General features: G+C 48.8%; 1 protein-coding gene across 1 annotated transcript in view; it reads right to left on the bottom strand.

Moving 5' to 3' along the window:
* SCML4 (Scm polycomb group protein like 4) overlaps positions 1–18,127 on the bottom strand; it is a 56,733-nt gene that overhangs the window by 21,693 nt on the left and 16,913 nt on the right. The window contains exons 3-6 of the mRNA XM_084514729.1: positions 14,146–14,357; positions 9,358–9,487; positions 7,431–7,631; positions 4,763–4,957 (exon numbers count right to left, since the gene is read on the bottom strand). Of these exons, the coding sequence (XP_084370855.1) occupies positions 4,763–4,957; positions 7,431–7,631; positions 9,358–9,487; positions 14,146–14,357 (738 nt within the window). The remainder of the gene's footprint in view (positions 1–4,762; positions 4,958–7,430; positions 7,632–9,357; positions 9,488–14,145; positions 14,358–18,127) is intronic.

The raw sequence follows: 18,127 nt of genomic DNA on the forward strand, positions 1-18,127 counted from the left end.
TTTCACTGTCGGTTGTGGCCTGCTACCTGTGCTACACCTATTGATCTGACTGCGCGAAATATGGGTTTAGTGGACAGCAGATATTTGTATCAACATTTTACAAGTTTAGCAATGGAAATTCATGTTTCGGCTTCCATGTGAGCCATTTTAAATGAGACTGGACTCCTTCTTTCAGATATCTCCTAAAGGAATAATACAGCTCTGCAGACATTACCAGCTAAAACACAGTTAAAGATACACCTGAAGCTAAAGCTGAGTTGCAATCACACAATTTGCCTGACTAGGGCTCTAGAAGAGCATCTATGCTTCCTCCATGTGACTGAGCATGCAAGGCTTGAATTAAATGCTTATACCCAGGGGTGTTTTTGTCTGTAGTGGATATCATCATCTCATCCATCATGCTTCATGCATTTATGCCCATCATTTCATCCACTTTCCTTACGTATACCCTTTGATAGAGAAAAAAAAAAAAAAAAAGGATTTTTTTTCCATTCTCTAAACTCCATTTCATAGCCAAGCTCCCGTCTTCCACCCCGCACAGCTGCTGCCAGGGCCATCTCCAGCACCACCACTTCTTGCACCATGGCCCTGAGAACATCCTAGGCTGGAGACAGAAGGGCTTTTGGGCTTTTCCTTGCCCGCAGCTGGAAGCAGAGTGCTTAACCACTTGGGTTTGAAGGGAGCCTTTCCAAAATGGGAGACTTTCTTCCACTCCTTCAAGACAGTAGAGGTACAGCAGCTGAGAGGGAAGGAGGCTTGCCCTTGGGATGGCAGCTGGATGGAGATCTGCACACAGCTTCCTTCCTCTGTCTCCACAAAGAGATACAATTTTATAAACTCTGAGGTTCAGAAGGGGCCTTTTCCTTCATTTGGGGGTTAACAAACAGTAATCATAAAGCATAAGGGTCAGAGGTGGTCAGTTTATCCAGTTCTTTCAATTCTGTAGAGTTTGGGCAAATTTTATTACAGGTAAATTTCATTTCTCCCATCCATCTCTTATCTTTCTTCTTGTCAGGCCAGGATTTGCCCCTTGGTGGACTGTTCATTAGCCTTTCTGGGTTTAAAGGGCCCCAAACCAAACTGTATGACCACCCTCAGGACCCCCCAGGACCACCTCCCGACATCCTCCTTCCTTCACTCTCCTGCCCCACTGCAAACATCAGATCAAATGCCCTGAAGCCCAGACAAAGATTTGATATTGGACTTCACTGTGTCTGGATGGCTTGTGCTGTTCCTCTGCTCCTTCTTTAAATGTGACCTTAATATTTTATTTATTGTTTAAAGGATAATGTTCATGGCAGAGGAATATATGAGGCAATAAATGGCCTTTGCAGGTAATTAAACACTGAAGAGAGCCAAAGCTATTGATAGCCATAAAAGCCATCTATTCTGAGTGTGCCATGAAGCCAGGAGCCCTGTTCCTCATAGCATACAACAAGACAAGATTAAACAAGCCACAGTACTTGGAAAAAAAAAAAAAAAAAAAAAAAAAAAAAAAGACAACATTTTTCTTGCCCTCTCAGGGCTTGAAATTTCTGAGCTGCTGTTTATGTGGTGCTTTGAACAGGAAATATCGATCGTAATAATATGTCGTTTTCTATCATGTTGCTCTTTTTCTTCTGTCAGTTTTAGCGGGGCTTTGCCCGTGGTGGCAAGAATCACTGCCCTCGCTGGACAGACGCTCAAATAAAGGCACAGCAAGGAGGGGGTGACTTACCCATGCAATCAGTGGGAAAGTCCATGACAAAATCCAGCTCCCCAGTCCCAACCTGATGTCTTGCCTGCTGCTCACACTCTTACAATGCCTTCCTACAGCACTTCTCAGGCTGTCTTTTGAGTGCTTGCACATAGGAGGAGCCCACCTCCCTACAGAGAGAGGACAGAGCTTCTACCTCTTGGTGTGCTTCTGCTCCATTTGGGGCCCTACCTCCAGCCGCTGGCACAAGAAGGGGTGCTCCTCCCCTACAGACAGTGATAAGGAACACCATATGGTATCTTTGGGGTACCCCCTCTCTCACACACACACGAAGGACAAAGATATATGGTGGCCACAGGAGTCCTTGGACAAAGAAAGACTTGCTGCAGCTACTGCTTACATGCAGCCATGCTCTGCATGAAGCCCAATTGTCTAACAGCACAAAATAACCACAGCCCAAGCTTCAGGAAAAGAAAGGACTGACCCAAAGGAGAAAGCAGAAGCTGCTTATCAAGCCTGATGATTCCCACATAAGCCAACACCGCATATATTTCAAGAAATGTGCTTCAGTTTCTCTGCCCAGGATTAGGCTGGCAAGAAGTTTTAGGGCAAACATGGTTTCCTCAGGAAAATAGCGCCCTTACATTGTATAGGTGCATGCCAGCAGTATGTGGGTTCTCCAGAAACATCCTTTTGGCATGCACAGACCCTCACCCCAGGCGCTGGGTGCAGCTCCTGGGCAATGTCAGCTCTTGCTGCAAGTGATCCACACACGAATCCACAAATCCCACCTGGCCTGCGTGCAGCCATTAGCATCTGGCAGCTCCCTGCCCGCGGAGGTGAGTAATGGCTTAGGGGCATGTGCTTCAGGGCAAGGTTAAGAGGTGGCTCCTGAATGGTGTAAGTGGATTAATATGACTGGACACGACGCCGGCCTCGCCTTTCGCATCTGTGACTGCGCCGAAGTCAATGCAGGTGTTAAATTCATTGGCGCACAGAGGCTGAAAGGCACGTGGTTTTAAAAGGAAGAACATCTCGATTACAAGCTGGAGAACTGACACCATGAAAAATGGGGCTGCTTTGCATGGCTTCCCGTGGGGCTTTATTACGGCCCTGCACCTTCCATGCGAGACCTGTCCCAACAAAGGCTCTGTCGGAGCCGTCTGCATCAAGACCTCCTGCTGTCCTTGGTTGTTGCCAGTACAGGGAACCCCTGTCCCTGCTCTGTGTAGCAGAGGGGCCCCCACGCTGGCCTTGCTGCAGAGAAATGCTGGCTCCTGGGGAGATGGAAAGGAGATTCGGGCAATGCAGCAACACAGAGAGGCTCGAGCTCCTGTGCCTAAACCTGGTGTTACTCCAGCTGTTGTATACAGCCTGTCATTATGAATAGGAATAGTATTTATCTGCCTGTACCAAAAGCAGCCTCCATGCCTATATCCTGGGGCCCAGTGCAACATTTCCTGCACCTTGCAACCAAGCTGCCCCCCTGCTGTTGTTAGCTCCCTGCTCTGCTGCTGACAAAGTACCGGCGAGAGCAGCAGCCAGGCTGGGAGGAGCTGTGAGGTGTGTGTGATAGCAGGACCTGGCTCTCAGCACTCCCTTCCCAGAAACCTGGACGTCTCTGAATGCTATTTCAAACATGAGAAAGGAAAAAACAAAAGATAAAAACCTAAACTGCTGTAGAAATGCTAAGTGCAAGCCAAAACAGTAATCTACAATCAGTGTCTCTTGTGATGCAGGACTAAAGTACACCGGCTTGCTAGCTGTTCCTGTGTCTCCTTCAGCTATTTCCCAAGACTCATTTTCCACTCTACCACGGTGCTGCTGACAGCAGAGCTGTAAAAGCCTGGGAGCCCCACTCTGTGCCCCATCCCACTCCCAGGTGAGGGGAAGGAGCCCAGGCCAGCACGTGCCCTGCCAAAGGCTGCCCCAGCCCACGCTGCCTCCAGGAGGGCCAGTGACTGCCCCCAGCAGTGGGACAGCCTTGGGGTTAAGGCCTTTCCCTGCGTTTACATCCCCTGCCTGCTCTGGGACCAAGATAATGCTCTGCCCCTTCCTCAGGAGCTGGGCAGAGCCAGTGTGAATGGTGCCAGGGGTATCTGCAGTGAAATCATGTAGGAGATGCTCAGAGTGTAACAGCCATGGTAAAAACTCCACCGATGGAGCTGCCTTCCATCACACACAGCATAGCAAAACCAAAAGCAAAAAGCAAATACAAATGTAAATGCAAATGCCAGGCCTGCTGGAAGTCACTCACTCTGTGCTACTGAAATCCCTTAGCCTCTCAGAAATATTTGGGTTGCTGCAAATGACCTAGTCTAGAGGAAAACAATATTGCTTTTCAGTGTGCATTCCTGTGTTTCCTCCCTTACGTTTAAGAGTGGCAGCTGGATTTCTTTGCACAAAAAGGAGGTTTGTACACTGTGTGCACACCCTGCTCTTGGCTTTGGTGTGTAAAGCACACCTGCAGTTCTTCCTGGCAAACAAACTGTGGATAATAATTGTGGACACGAAACCACCCTTCTCTCAGCTGCCAGCATACATGTATAGTTGGGTGTATGAGAGAGAGAACGTGCTCCCCAAGTGCCCACATCACCACTAAAGAAAGAGAAGGCACAATAATTTAAGTTGGGGTGAGGCCTGCCAGTGAAGCAGAGGCTCAGGGCCTTATCTTTGCACCTTTCTTTCAGTCCCCTTGAGACTTCTACCCCAGGCCTAGATATGGTTGAGGAGGCGAGAAGTTACTGACAGACACAAGGACAGTGGGACCACGTGAGCCTTGTTTCCTTGGGAAAATAAATAAATAAATAAATAAATAAAAGAGGCAAAGGAATACAAAATACTCAGAGAAGTATCCCTGTCACTTCTGGGGCTCCTCAACACAGTGGTTCTCAGCTGAAAGCCTCTGTAGCCAACCAGGAAAAATGCTGCAGATCCACCTGTCTCCCTCTGGAAACATCCCATGGGGACCTGCAGTTCTCCAGCATATGCAGGACAGGACCAAAAGGAGAGAGTCATCTCTTCTGCCCCATTGAACCCTGAGCACAAGTAGATCAGGCAGCCTACCTGCCTCCATCCGTCTGTTCTCGTACACCTCCGGGGTTCCTGGCGCGGTGCTGTACTGCTGGAAGGGCTGGTTGCTGAAGAGGTTGTCACACAGGAGGCTGCGACAGAGCTTCTTCAGGAAGCGCAGGACATACCCAATGCTGTTCACTGCCAGCAGGCTAAGGAGATGCTGCTTCCCCTCGAAAGAAGCTGAGACTGGAGAGCAAGCGAGAGCAATTCAGTACCCAGCAATGCATGGATGGGGGTTGTTTGAGAGCAGGGAAAAAGATTTCATACCTGTATTTGTCTGCATGTCTTATTTTACCCAGTTACCCCACCTGAAGTACAAAACAAACCAGAGGAGCTTAAGGAGCTGAGTTCACATGAATCACATTACCTTCCCCCAGAGAGATGCAGCCAGGCATTGGCAGCAGTGCAAGGATATCTAATCCATGCATCCAACTGAATTACAGTGAATTACAAAACAAAAACAAACAAACAGAAAAGATTACAATGCAACACCCACGGTTTTAAAAGAAAATGGGGAGACAGGAACTAAAGATGTCTATGAACAAAATAGTGGGGTTTTACTGAAAAGAGGTCTGCCAGACTAAATCAGGGGGCTTTATTTAGTGATATAATTGCATTATAGAAATCAGAAGGGTGGTAGTTGTGGTCATTAAAGTGTGAGGAATCTTTTGTTAAACTAGAAATGATTGTTTGTGAGTCAGGAGAAGACAAGAGGCTGTGCCAGCAGGAGAGCCTTCGTCCTGGGGGGGAACTGACAGTGGTCCATGCTGGCACAAGACATTTCCAAGAGAGACAAGGGAGTGCTAATTCCTGGTAAAGCCTGAAGTGTACTCTTAGGCATTGTTCTGGTCATCTGGGCTCAAAAAAATGTGAATTGGTGCTTGCAGAGGTGCACAGGCAGGCCACAACGATGTTCAGGTAACAGAAAGTTTCCCTGTGGCACTGCTCCCAGCACCATCTCTGCTACGTGGTGCTGTGGGGAGACCCCTGCAGCCAGGACTCTTTTCACCAAGAGCAATCTTCCTCGTGTTGTAGAGGACCTGAAAGTAGCTCTGTGCTTCACCCGAGCAGGATGAGGTCTGCTCTCTAGAAATACATCTAGGGTTGAACCCAAGGGTGAGAGCAGAGCAATTAAAATTCCCAGACAAAGCTGACAGCTGGGAGGGAGCTGCAATCTCAGAGCCCCACCACGGCCAGAGGGCCATCACACCTACTGGACAGTGACTAGAAGAGGTGAGAAGTTTGCAATCATGTTGGCCAGGTGCTTTTAGCTCAGGTACCTGAGGCTGGGCCAGCTTAGATGAACTGAGACCAAAGTATCTGCCAGGCTTGGTGCATAATGTGTCTCTCCTGCTTGAAATTAAAACCATATACACAGCACAGAACCAAGAAAAAAATGCACTAAATTACTTCAATCTCATGTTTCTGTGAACGAATCTGGATCATTCTCAGAGTATTCTGAATGTCCCTTAGGGAAGGCACACCTGTGGTTAGAGAGCTCAAAAGAGAATTAAAGGAGAGGGAGGAAGCGGTGTGGATGTGCTGCTCCCACACAGGACACGGACCCTGCACGTAGACTGGTGGGGCATGGCTTGAATCAATCACAGCAGCTCTTCAGAGAGCATTGCTCCCACACTCCCGTCATTTCACTTCCACTGCATCCCCACAGTGCTGTGACACGAACCTCCTGATGTCATTAAAAAAAGAAGTTTATGTTCAGTTTGAGACCCATGCCAGGTGACTCGGCGTGGGACACGAGAGACCGTCTTGACAAAGAGAGGAGCATCACTCTGGGACAACGAGAAGGTCCTGGGAAATTCTCTCCGGTTGCTCTGACATGTTTCTGTAGCGCTGCTCTGCAGGAGGCTGCTGCAGGACTCCTGCAATTCCTGCAGCTGGGAGCAGATCTGGTTCACGGCCTGCAGCAGCAGGACACACCAGCAGCTGAATCTTGTGCAAGCTTTCCTGCAGAGCACCATGTAGCTTTCACGTGGGCTTGCTCATCACTGTACAGCTGCATGCAACGCTCAGCTACTGGAGGGGCCTGAGGCTCCCAGGCTTTCCTTGTAGGAGAGGTGCTCCCATCATTTGATCATTTTTGTGGCTTTTTTGGACTCTTTGGTATGCCTAGGTCTCCCTTGTACTGGAGGGCCCAGAGCTGGGCACAGTGCTCCAGGTGTGTCCTCATCAATGATGAATTTAGCAGAAGGACCACCTCTCTTGACCTGCTGGTGATACTTTACCTAACGCAGCCAAGAATACCATCAGCTTTCTTATCAGCAAGGACACGCTGCTGGCTCTTGTTCAGCTTGGTGTCCACCAGGAGCTGCAGAACTGCTTTCCAGCTGCCTGGTCCCCAGCACATCCTCGTGTCCAGGGTTGTTTCTCCCCACATGCAGCACTTCTCCTTGCTGAACTCCATGAGGTTCCTGTCAGCCCATTTCTCCAGCCTGTCCAGGTCCCTCTGGGTGGTTGTGCAGCCCTCTGGTGAGTCAGCCATTCCCCCCAGCTTTGTGTCACCCACAAATTTACCGAGGGTGCACTCTACCCCATCATCCACATCATTAATGAAGATGTTAAACAGTACCAAACCCCATACTGACCCCTGGGGTTCTCCACTCATTACCGGCCTCCCAACCCCTGTACACAAACACTGTACCTGGCACCATCTCGCCTCCATAGCCCGGCTTGATGAGCGAGAAGACAGCCTTCTGCTGGAGGGCGCAGTCGATACAAGCCTGGACAGCCTGCTGCAGGACCGTGGAAGGCCTCTCGGGCCCAAAGTGCTCTGGCAGTTGCTGCACTTTTTTTCGGTCGAGGTAGGGCCCCAGACTGGCTTGCTTGTTGACGTAAATGCAGACTGCGGGCACAAAACACCAACACGGTTATTACAAAATGGCCCTGAGAGTATCCCTTGCTGCTGCTGCCCGTGATGCAGCTGTGGTTTCTGGAGGGTGATTTCTGGGGGGCTATGCCCTGCTGCAGTGCCATGCCATGGCCTGTGGCAGCTTCCTGACCCTCCACATCCATCCCAGCACCCTGCGTGCTGCTGAGGGAAGCAGCACATCACCTGCAGCCCAAACCCCTCCGGGGACCACAGCTGGGTGACAGTGCCACACATGAGGGACTCAGGATGGTGCATGAGGTCTGTGCAGGCAGTTTTGCTCCACGCCATCAGGCCTGCCTGCAATAGCCAAAAAATCAGCAGTCTCCTCTTGCTCACATGAACTTATTTAAGCCTGGCCAAAGCTAACTGCGTCTCAGAGGCATGGAGATAATATTGTGGTAACTACAGGCTACCAAGACACAGCCTGAAGTCAGGCTAAAGTGAGACATATTATAATAGCTGCCTGAGTGCGCTGGAGCTGTCATCTCTCAGACAATATAACATTATCCTCTGACAGAAATCAGATATGTGACTAAAAAACATCAAGCGGTGCGGAGGACATGATGACAGCTGCGTAAAGTTGGAAATAATTTACAGTTTGCATCACCGTAATGAAAATCTACTGCGACTGTCACAGCACGCTCTGCCACCACATCTCTCACCGAGCAGCAGAAGGGGCTCAGACAGTGTATCCTAGGTACACGGGGGCACAATAGTGATCATACTTAACATTACACGGCACTTTACACCTTCAGAGCACTGAGCAAACCCAGGGACAGCACACCTAGCACGCACGGGTCACAGGGGGCTGTCAGGACGAAGCTCTCCTGGTGTGCCATCACGTCAAGCCCCACCAAATTTGCAAAAACCAGCTTGGCCCTGCCTCCATCACCTTCATCCTTGCTCTGGCTGCAGCCTTCAGGCACCAAGTGCATCTCTCAGCACGACGTGAAATGCCACTTGGCTAGCATTTGCCAAGCACTTTGCCGCCTTTGGATGCGAAGGGACAAATGAGAATAAAATATATTATTATCGTCGTTGTCGCCACGCTTAGTATCGTTTTGCCACCAGAGCAGATGGAAAACTTCTCCTCTGTGCATCCCAGCTAAGAAATAATGGGATTTATATGTTTAGTTTAGAATGTAATGTTAGCTAATCCATTTCTCTGCTGAAATCTCGGGGTAAATCAACTGTCTTGTTGATTTTCTTCTCATTTACGTCAATTTAAAAGCACTGACTTATGTTCCTTCTGGTATATTCTAAAATAAGCAAAAACAAAACAACAACAACAAAGCCTACCACCAGAAGTGACCAGGTCTGCTGTTGCTGTGAGCCTCTGGGGTTTAGGTGCTGGTTAACCCTGCCTCTGCCTGCCTTCTCCCATAGAGGTAACAGATGCTCCCCGTCCTGTCATTGCGACACAGCTGATGGGATGAGTGTTGGGAATAAACTGGTAATATTTATGGGATGCTGAAGTCCACATTTCAAGAGGAATGGGTCCAAGGTCTGTACTGAACTTGACACATAGCTGTCAGAACACAGTCCTGCAGGACACGTCTGCTTTGTGCGACTGGCCATCAGTCTAATCGGGAAAAATCCAATTTTCATGAGCTCTGCTCGTTCTGGAAAACACAGCAGCTGGCTGACAGCCCGTGGGACCTGCTCACCCTCTTGCCGTGGTGCCTGTGAGCCTGCATACCTGTGAGAGCCTGTGGGGCAGCTGAGTTGGGGATGGTCGCTGCATCCTGAGGGATCGAGCTAACATCAGGCTCCGGCGTGCTTCTCGGTGGAGAGATTGCTAAGGGAGTCATCAGAACACGAGACTTCAGCTGCAAAAAATAACCGGGGGGGGGGGGGGGGGGGGGTAACAAAAACATACACCAGGTATTCCAGTTTTGCTCTGCACGTGTTGCTCCCTGGGAGCTCCCACCCATGAGCAGTTTGCCACAGCATCCCCTTCTGTAGGAGCTCTGCCCTTGGGAGGATGCTGGAGCCCACAGCCTGGCTGATTTGCAGCAGGCAGCGATGCCTTCAGCTGTGGGATGCAAATATGATGCCACCCACAGGGTAGTTATTTACACCTGAGCAAATTGGGTGTAACACTCTAACAAATCAGAGCAACAGCATTTTACAGCCCGTTTCATGTGGGTGTAAATAATTCCCCCACGACTCCGAACAGGGCAGACCTGGGGTCTTTATCCACGTCATAATTCAGGGCTAAATTCTGCTCTTGCTTACAGAGGTGTAAATCTTGTGTAGATCCAGCGACACCACGAGGCTACTTGGGGCTGGCACCCGTGTAAATAACCTCAGACCGTAGTCCACAGTGTTCTGCTACCCAGTAGTAAATACAAACTGCTGCACCATTACAGTAATCTTCATGACAGGCAGCCTGGCTTGGAGAAGTGAAACACAGTGGGAATTTACAGCACGGCATCACCACGTATTTTAGGTAGAAATTAAGGCAGACCATTAGCTGCAGACCCAAACCTCTAGCAAGTCCTGGTGGAGAGTAGAGGTTATTTTGGTTAAAGATTTATGTTGTTCGTGATTTATGGTTGCAGCTGTGTAAAACAAGCATCACTGCTTCAGTGTAAGCAAAAGCAGAAAGCTGGGGAATGGAGAGGGAAGACTGCTGGACCCAGTGTCACCCAAGTGAGATTTTTGTCATTAAATCTTTGGGATTTTGGACCATTCCCCAGGCACTGGCTTATTCCAGCAAGAGCTTCATTAAGATAGGATTGAGGGTCTCTCTTGCTTTCAGTAGCAGGGTAGCATGTATGGGGATGGTACCTCTCAAAGCAAACAAAAATGCTGTCTTTGTTGAGTTACATGTGATTTTTGCCTGCCAGATCTCTACCAAGACCTTCTTAAACTTGCTACTTTATAAAGTAGCCACAGACTATAATTTCCTTCAGAGCATCCTCTGTGGAAAGGTGGGCACAGTAAGCCTGGGTGGAAATAAAGGTTTCATTTTCCTATGGTGAAACGAGTAAACGCAGGGAAATTTTGGGTAGCCCTTATGCTAGGCTTCTGGTCTCGATTTTGCTTGTACACATCTATATGTACATAATAAACATATGTATCTGCATATGTGTTTACGCATAGCACACACACATTTCTACAAGTACATACATCTGTATATAGATAGATATACACTTGTACATGCATATAAATAAATATATCAATATGCACACACACCCCCATGGATAACAGGTCCTGGGCACCTCTGGCTGTGTGCTGCCCGTGGGGCAGAGGTTTGCCAGCCTCCATCAGGCAGCTTCCTCCACCTAGTCCTTGGCTCTCGGAGGCACAGGCAGGCTCGTGTTCAAGAGCAAACAAACAGAGGGGAAGACTTGTGTAAGCTCCCCAGCTTGGAAGCCCCTTCTTGGCAGTTTGCTGGTGTAGTGAGCAATTTACTGCAAACTTAATTGCAACAGTATGTACTCTACAGCCTCTTGATACAGAGACAAATGCCATTTTTATTAGGAGTAGCAGACGATGTGCCTTCCTTCGATCAAAATAAAACAATGCCTGATTACGGGAGATGGTGCAGCAGCAAATATGGCTTAAATATCTTCTGGACACCAAAATTCAGAGCAGACCCTGTGTATCACTAAGCGCATATCTCCAGATATTTACTTCAAAGTTTTCTTTTTCTTGGACTGACTCTTCTCTATCAAAAAGCCAACCCAATCCACCAGCTGACTGAGAGCTTGGCAGTAGAAAGCACAGACACACAGAAGTGAAAAAAAGTGGTGAAGTATAGAAAAAGGGAGAGTGAGGAGACAGAGCAAATCTGCCAGAGCGCTATGGGAAGTCCTCACAGTAAGGCATTTGAATCAGCTTTTGAATATCAGATGCCATAAGTTTTAATATGTACAACATGAAATAAAAAAGGCACTTGCTCTAAAACAAGACATACAAGCAGAGCCCTGTCTTACAGACCTTCTACCATGGAAAAGAGACCAGAGGAAGCAGAAACAAGATGTACCATGATGCAGCCTGCCCTGGTACTTTTCTTAAACCATGTAGACCACGGATCTTCATGGCTGCAAGTTCCTGTGCACTGGTTGTCCCTTGTCCTGACTGCAGGACAAGGCTGGGGCTCACCCTGTGCCCACCAGCCTCTCTTCTTCCAGCCAGGAGGGCAGAGGCACCTCCTTCTCACCTTTTCTTCATGTCACACGATAGCTTCCTTCACCACAGCAGCTGGTGCAGGGGAGTGTGCACACAGCCTCCCATGTCCCCAAAGTGTTCAGCAGTGAGCGAGGCAGGTAGCCTTGAGGGGAGCGTATGAAACCTTGAAATTCAAGACCGCCTCATAGGATGGATGAATTGCTTGCAGGTGGTCTGTGCAGTCTTAATCCCAGCATCTCCCAGTCCCGAGTGCTGGTTTGTCACCATTAATTGTGACTTCTATCTTTCCCCTATGGGCACTGCCCTCTAACACCGCTCACACCCCACAACCAGGCGGCTCTGGGGGTGCAGGGAGCACAGCACATCCTCCCCTCCTGCAGCTGCAGCAGCCCCAGGTGCCAGCTCCTGCTGCTTCCAGCCAGGGCAGCAATCCCAGCCCGTCCACCAAGCTATCCTGGGGCTGCCGGCATGAACTTCTTCCTGATGAGATTCAGAGAGTCAGAAAAAATACTGCGTTTAGGGAAAATGTAGTGGTTTACGGCAGATAGCTCAGCATCAGGGACAAAATGATTTTTTTTTTTTTGGAAAAGCAGCTGATGAAATTTTATAACCGAAGCTGTGAAAAAATAAAGAGGAGAGTGGGGAAAAGGTCTCTGCTCTGTGGTGAAGAGTGATGAAATGTCAGTTTAGGAAGACACAGATATTTGCTTTAATATCAATGAAAACTGACAATGGGTCATCTGGCTATAAAGAGCATGTGATTATAAATGTCTGTTATTCACATCTCAGTCAAAATAAATTTAAATCTCGGCTGTAAATTCCTAGTTTGCTAAAAATTCAGAAGTATTTTTCCATCTGCTCTGTAATAATTCAGCTATCTGGTTGCTATAAAGAATTTGGTTGTCTGCCATTTGGGCATGGATTCATTTTTTAAAATGCGTCTAAGTCTCCTGGTATCTGAAAGTCATACAATTAGCGAGCTAATTAAATCAAGCTCGAGTTACCCATCAAAAAATGCAATCTTTGACTTGTGCTCTGGCAGTGCTTTTCATGGAGAGTGGTTCACTTCGGCCGAGCGCACCCCGCACAAAGGCTCCTCTCAGAAAAACGTTGCTTGGGCGTACCAATCCTGCAACGCAAATAAATAACACGGGGCCAGATGCCTCGGATGTTACAGATCACAAGTGTCAGCTTCAGAAACCTCAGCCATCAATTATAAAAGCACGCCTTGCTTCTAGCTGCCACTCACCGGGAAATAACACCATCCCGCCAGTGATGCCCGGCTGACTGGACGCTGGTCCGAAGCAGCAAATGTGAGCCTGAATTTTAGCTTCTCCTGTGTACAGATGTGTGCTGGGTGGTGAAAACACTTTCTCACACTTTTTTCAAGTTACAGATCAGTTGTAAATGCAGGTAGAAGAAATGGGGGGCAGCAGGACACTCAAGGGACACGAAGGCTGAGGTCTGCTGAGACTCCTCATGCGAGGACACCATGAGATTTGGCAAATCACTTAATCATCTCAGGGACTCAATTTCACCACCTCTCCAAAGTGTTATTATCTCAGACGTGGATGGTTTTGATCTAAAGAGCCTACAAGTGACCCAGCAATACTGATAATAGCTTAAATTACTAGGAGGAGCAGCTAACTGAAGTAAATCAAGTCAGATGTTTCCATCCCAGGTTATTAACCTCATCCTGAAGTGAAAAATAATGTCTTGGTAAGTACTTCCATACCCCACATTTTACAAAACACCAGAGCAATTGCCCCCATCTTTGCTTGGACATGTGGTTCTCTTTTGGGCTGCTGCTGGGCAGTTTTGGGGTAATCCAAAGAGGGATACTGAGCCTGCTCCTGGGGCAGCTCTGCTTCACCAGCATCACTTTCCTCTGACACCCGGCAGAGACTGCTTTGCATCTGTCGCTGTTCCTGGTGAACACCAGGAGTGTGCACTACAAACACGCACTGTGCACCTACCTGGTGGTGGAAAGGGATGGAAAATAACATAGCGATTTACTGGCAGCAGAGCGTCTCGCTCAAACACAGCTCTTTTTCACTCCCTGGAGTAAATTCCCCTCCTGCAGCATCACGGTCCCGTCTTCCCACGGGCTGAGGTGCTCCCACATATTATTTCCAAACACTTCAAATTAAAACATTTTTAAACTTCTAAAAGAAAATTCCCTCTATTTTTTCACCAGTGCAGGTGGAAGAGGAACCTGCTTCTCTTGTTTTCCTTGCATCGCTCCACCCAACACAGCCTCCGTTCCTCCACTTCACCTGCGCTCCTAAGGCAAAACCCACCACAAACTGCAGGAGGAGGAGAAGGAGCGTGAAAACCACATATCTACCTTGTGCCCGGGCTTCCTCCCTCTCTTCTTTGGGATCTTCACGAGCGGCAGAGCCCCGGCCGGTGTGGAGAAGAGGTTGTGCACAGCCACCTTGATGGGCGCCGGCTGGAGCGGGGGCCGCCCTCGCTTCCTCCCCGCGATGCGCGGGGACTGCATGGCCACGGGGTCCCGGCTGGCGGGCGGTGGTGGGGAGGCACTCATGTGCCCAGGAGCTGCGGACAAGGCAGGAAAGGAGGGAAAGGAAAAGAGAAAAGAGTTTTTTTTATTTATTTTTCTTATCGAGGTTTTTCTTTTCAAGGTTTTTCAGCTGGAGGCAGAGCAGCCGCACTTTTCCTCGCGTTGTCATCTTGTCATTTATTGTTGATCACAAAGCGGTGACAGGCGTGCTACAGGCTTCTCTCTGGGGCGCGATTCACTGACCCCATTCAGCTCAGCTTCTCCAAAGAGAGACCAACCCCATGTCATGCCCCGTTCTCTCCTCTGACCATGAGTACAGTGCAGGGAGCTGGCTCAAGTGGCGAGGTCTCTGTAAGAGGTGGCTAATTGTGAATCCCACACTGGCAGGCTGACCCTGCACCCTGCAGGTGAGCTGATGAAGACACAATGAAGAAGATGATGAAGAGCTTTCCCACAGCCCTTAGATAACACCTTTGTGTCTCTGGTGCAGCCTCATTTTGCCATCGCCAGCGAACTGGTGAGCAGCCAGCTCTGAGTTCAACATTTCCACCCTGTTTTCAGAAGGGTTTGGAGGAGAAGACCTCCTGCAGTCCCTGCCAGCCTGAACTTTTCTAGGATTCGGTGCTCCTGCAGATCCTTCCTGACCTTGGAGGTGCTACCTATATCAAAACAGGCTTCCCTCTGTTTCCTGCACAGCGTTCCCAAGCGGGGAGGCAGAGCCTCGTGGGGGGACCACACATGGGGGGCTGGTGGCAGGAGGTAGCCACCCAACAGGAGGATTGCCAAACCGTTCCTCTCTGCAATGTTACAGCATCTGTTGCCGTGCATGCTAGCAGTGGGCTTTTGGATGTACTCCATCAAAAGCTGTTATTTCATCACAACTCCGTGCAGCTGATGAAGTTGAGCAGGGGTAATGGAGTGGAATCTGGTCCATTTCCCTCTGTCCAAGTTTTAATAAAGAAAACAAATACACGACCATACCCGGAGCAGCAAGGGAATACACAGCATTCTTCACAGCTCCTGGCGAGGGTCGCATCCTAACAAAGGTCAATAAAAAAACCCCTGCAGCAATAGGTTTTCAAATGTTGGTTTGCGCAGGCATCTGCTTTCCTGAGCGTGGGCAGAATACTAGCCCAGCCCTGGCTTGCACACATTGCTAGGCAGAAGCCTATGAGCAGTTCTCGTGCTTTTATGATAAACCTTGCAACATCTGACGTTTTCAATTTCATGTTCCCTCAGGCCAGTGGTAAAGGAAGACTCCCTGCTTTACACTTTTACTTCTGGCCCTCTCACTTACAGAGGACAGCCTGAAGATGTGGTCCAAGAGCATCCTTGAAGCTCAAAAAAGAAAGCAAGCAGAGGTTTATTTATTACCACAGACGAGCACAGATTTTTACAATACCTACAAACTCCAAAATCAAATTTGATCATTTCAGAAGCCAGCATGATTGGACTGAGCAGAGCTGACATTGCGGGCAGCAGGAATGGGGTTGTGCTCCCTTGTGGTATGCAGGGTACCGCTCGGCAGGGGCTGTGTCTGGTGGGAAGTGTCTGCAGCACGGGATTCCCTGCCCCAAGGGTAAATACGTTTTGCCTGGTCACAACTTTGAAAGCATGACTCACTAAGAAATGATTCGCTCATTTGGTCTTGCCCATTCAGTAGTTTACAGTGTCTGTTGTTGGAGGCAAAAAAAAAATAGAGGGCTCCCAACCCCCAGTAAATGCATTTATTTGTAATATACTGCAAACAGATTTTTACAATAGCACTAGGGGTATCTGCTCAGATCAAACAGATCCATTATGCAGGACAAGAGTTACAGTTTGAATATAAATTTTCTGGTCTTTAACACCAGCTGTCTGAAACTCTCATGCAAACACTGGAGGTCTAACATCAGATTGGAAAAATCACTTTGTGACAAACCTACAGCACTTAATTTATTTATTTATTAATTTATTTTTATTTTTTTTTTAATTTAATTTAATTTTTAATGTAATTTTAATTTAATTTTTACATTTAATTTTAATTGCCCAGGGACACTGTGGTTGCGTCTTTGAGGTATACTCAGATCAGGAATGGGCTGAAAGCCCTCCAGGAGGGTCTGATTTTTACCAAATAAAAGCCTGGTGTGACTGTGGGGGCTGCAGTTTCAGGGTTAAAAGCATCAAGCTCACCACAGCAGGAGGCAAACGGAAAGGCTGTCTCTGTCCCGAGCATCACCACTTTCCTTCTGTCTACAGCTGCGTGCATCTTCCTCCCCGCAGTGCTTTCTGAGTGATGCCCTCTGTCTCTCTCCCTCCTCCTGAAACACCACGTCCCCTGGCTGGTACAGTACAGGCTAGCTGTGGGCAGGGAGTCGTGCAGGGAGGGGAAATGTGAGGATTATGCTGGATTTCACAGCCTGGCCGAGACTGGGAGGGCCAACTGGGCTGTGCACGCGTAATCTCAGTGAAATGCGTTTGAGCTGGTACAGCAGAACCAAAAGTCACCTGCAGTACAGAAGCTGTTGTTACTGCACTTAATTATAAACCCAGCCATGACTTGGTTCTCATTTCTTTTATGCTAAGGGAAGTATGAAGACATCTTGGGTGACATCTGCTGTGCTACTCTGCTGCAGACCCTGGAAGGCAAGAGTGCTCCCCAACAGCAGGGAAAGAGAGCAGAATAAGTAAAATTCACCTGTGTGTCATGGTGGGGGGTGACAGATTGACCTCCTTTCACAGCCAGGAGAAAGCTCTTGGCCAGGCTGGAAAAACATGCAAACAAACTGTGAGTCTGCCGGAGAGATGGAGGCACCGCTTTTGGCTACCCTGAGGCCAGCATTTTGCCCCCAGCTTCACTGGCAGCGAAACCCCTGTGGGTTTCATTGCCCACACAGCCTTTTTTTTCATTATTAGAAACTTTCCTCTCCCTTTCTCAATGTCCTGCTGGCTTCAGCGTGCTGTGCTCGAGGACAAGGCAAGGTTGAAGGACAGGTCCTAATTTCATGGTTTCCAGCTGATGGGGTGCCCTTGGGATGTGACAGCCGGGTCCCCCTTTCTGCCACCCCAGCAAAGTCAGGGCGTCCCCCCAGAAGGACTTTCCCTGGTCCTGCTGGAGGCAGCTCCGACATCTGCTACCGTCTGTGCTCGACCCACAGCCCAGCTCCTGGAAAGCTTGGTGGCCTCCGAGCAGGTTCAGAGAACCCGATGCAAATTAAGGGCGAATTCAAGGAGGCAAATTGCAGGCTGCTGACGAAGGCACCTCCCCAGTTCAGGAAATTGCTGTGGCATGAATAGTTGGGGATGGTATCTGGGGATGGAAATCTGTAGATCTTTGCCCTGTCCTTGTACTTTTCCTAAGGAACTAGCATGGTGAAGCCTCACTCTGACCTGGGTCTATCACTCTGTACTTAGATTAAAAATAACAGCAGGAAACTGTTTTACATTTATGGCTTCTCTTCCTTTAATATAGGGCTACACATGGGGTGACCTTTCCTTCTCCTCTCAAGCCATATGGTCTGGCAATTTTATTTCCAGCCCTGCCTTCCTTATCGCCCCACCAGTTCCCAGGCAGGAGGTACAGGGGATGGTGAGCGCTGCAGGAAGGGTGCTGCTTTGTCCCCAGAGGACCCCAAGCAGCCGTGCATGCACAGCAGGGTGTTTCTAGCAGCCCGTGCTTTGCAACGTGCTTGCCCTGCATCGTGTCTCGGCATACAGGCTGTAAGACTGGCAACACAGCTCACCTGGACTCAGCTGGCAAACGCAGCTGGGAGTGGAGGCAGCCACCGTGAGTTTCCTACTAAACCGGGGACTTTTGATGGACTGC

This window comes from Aythya ferina (assembly GCF_964211825.1).
Source record: "Aythya ferina genome assembly, chromosome: 3".
Classification (NCBI taxonomy): Eukaryota; Metazoa; Chordata; class Aves; order Anseriformes; family Anatidae; genus Aythya; species Aythya ferina.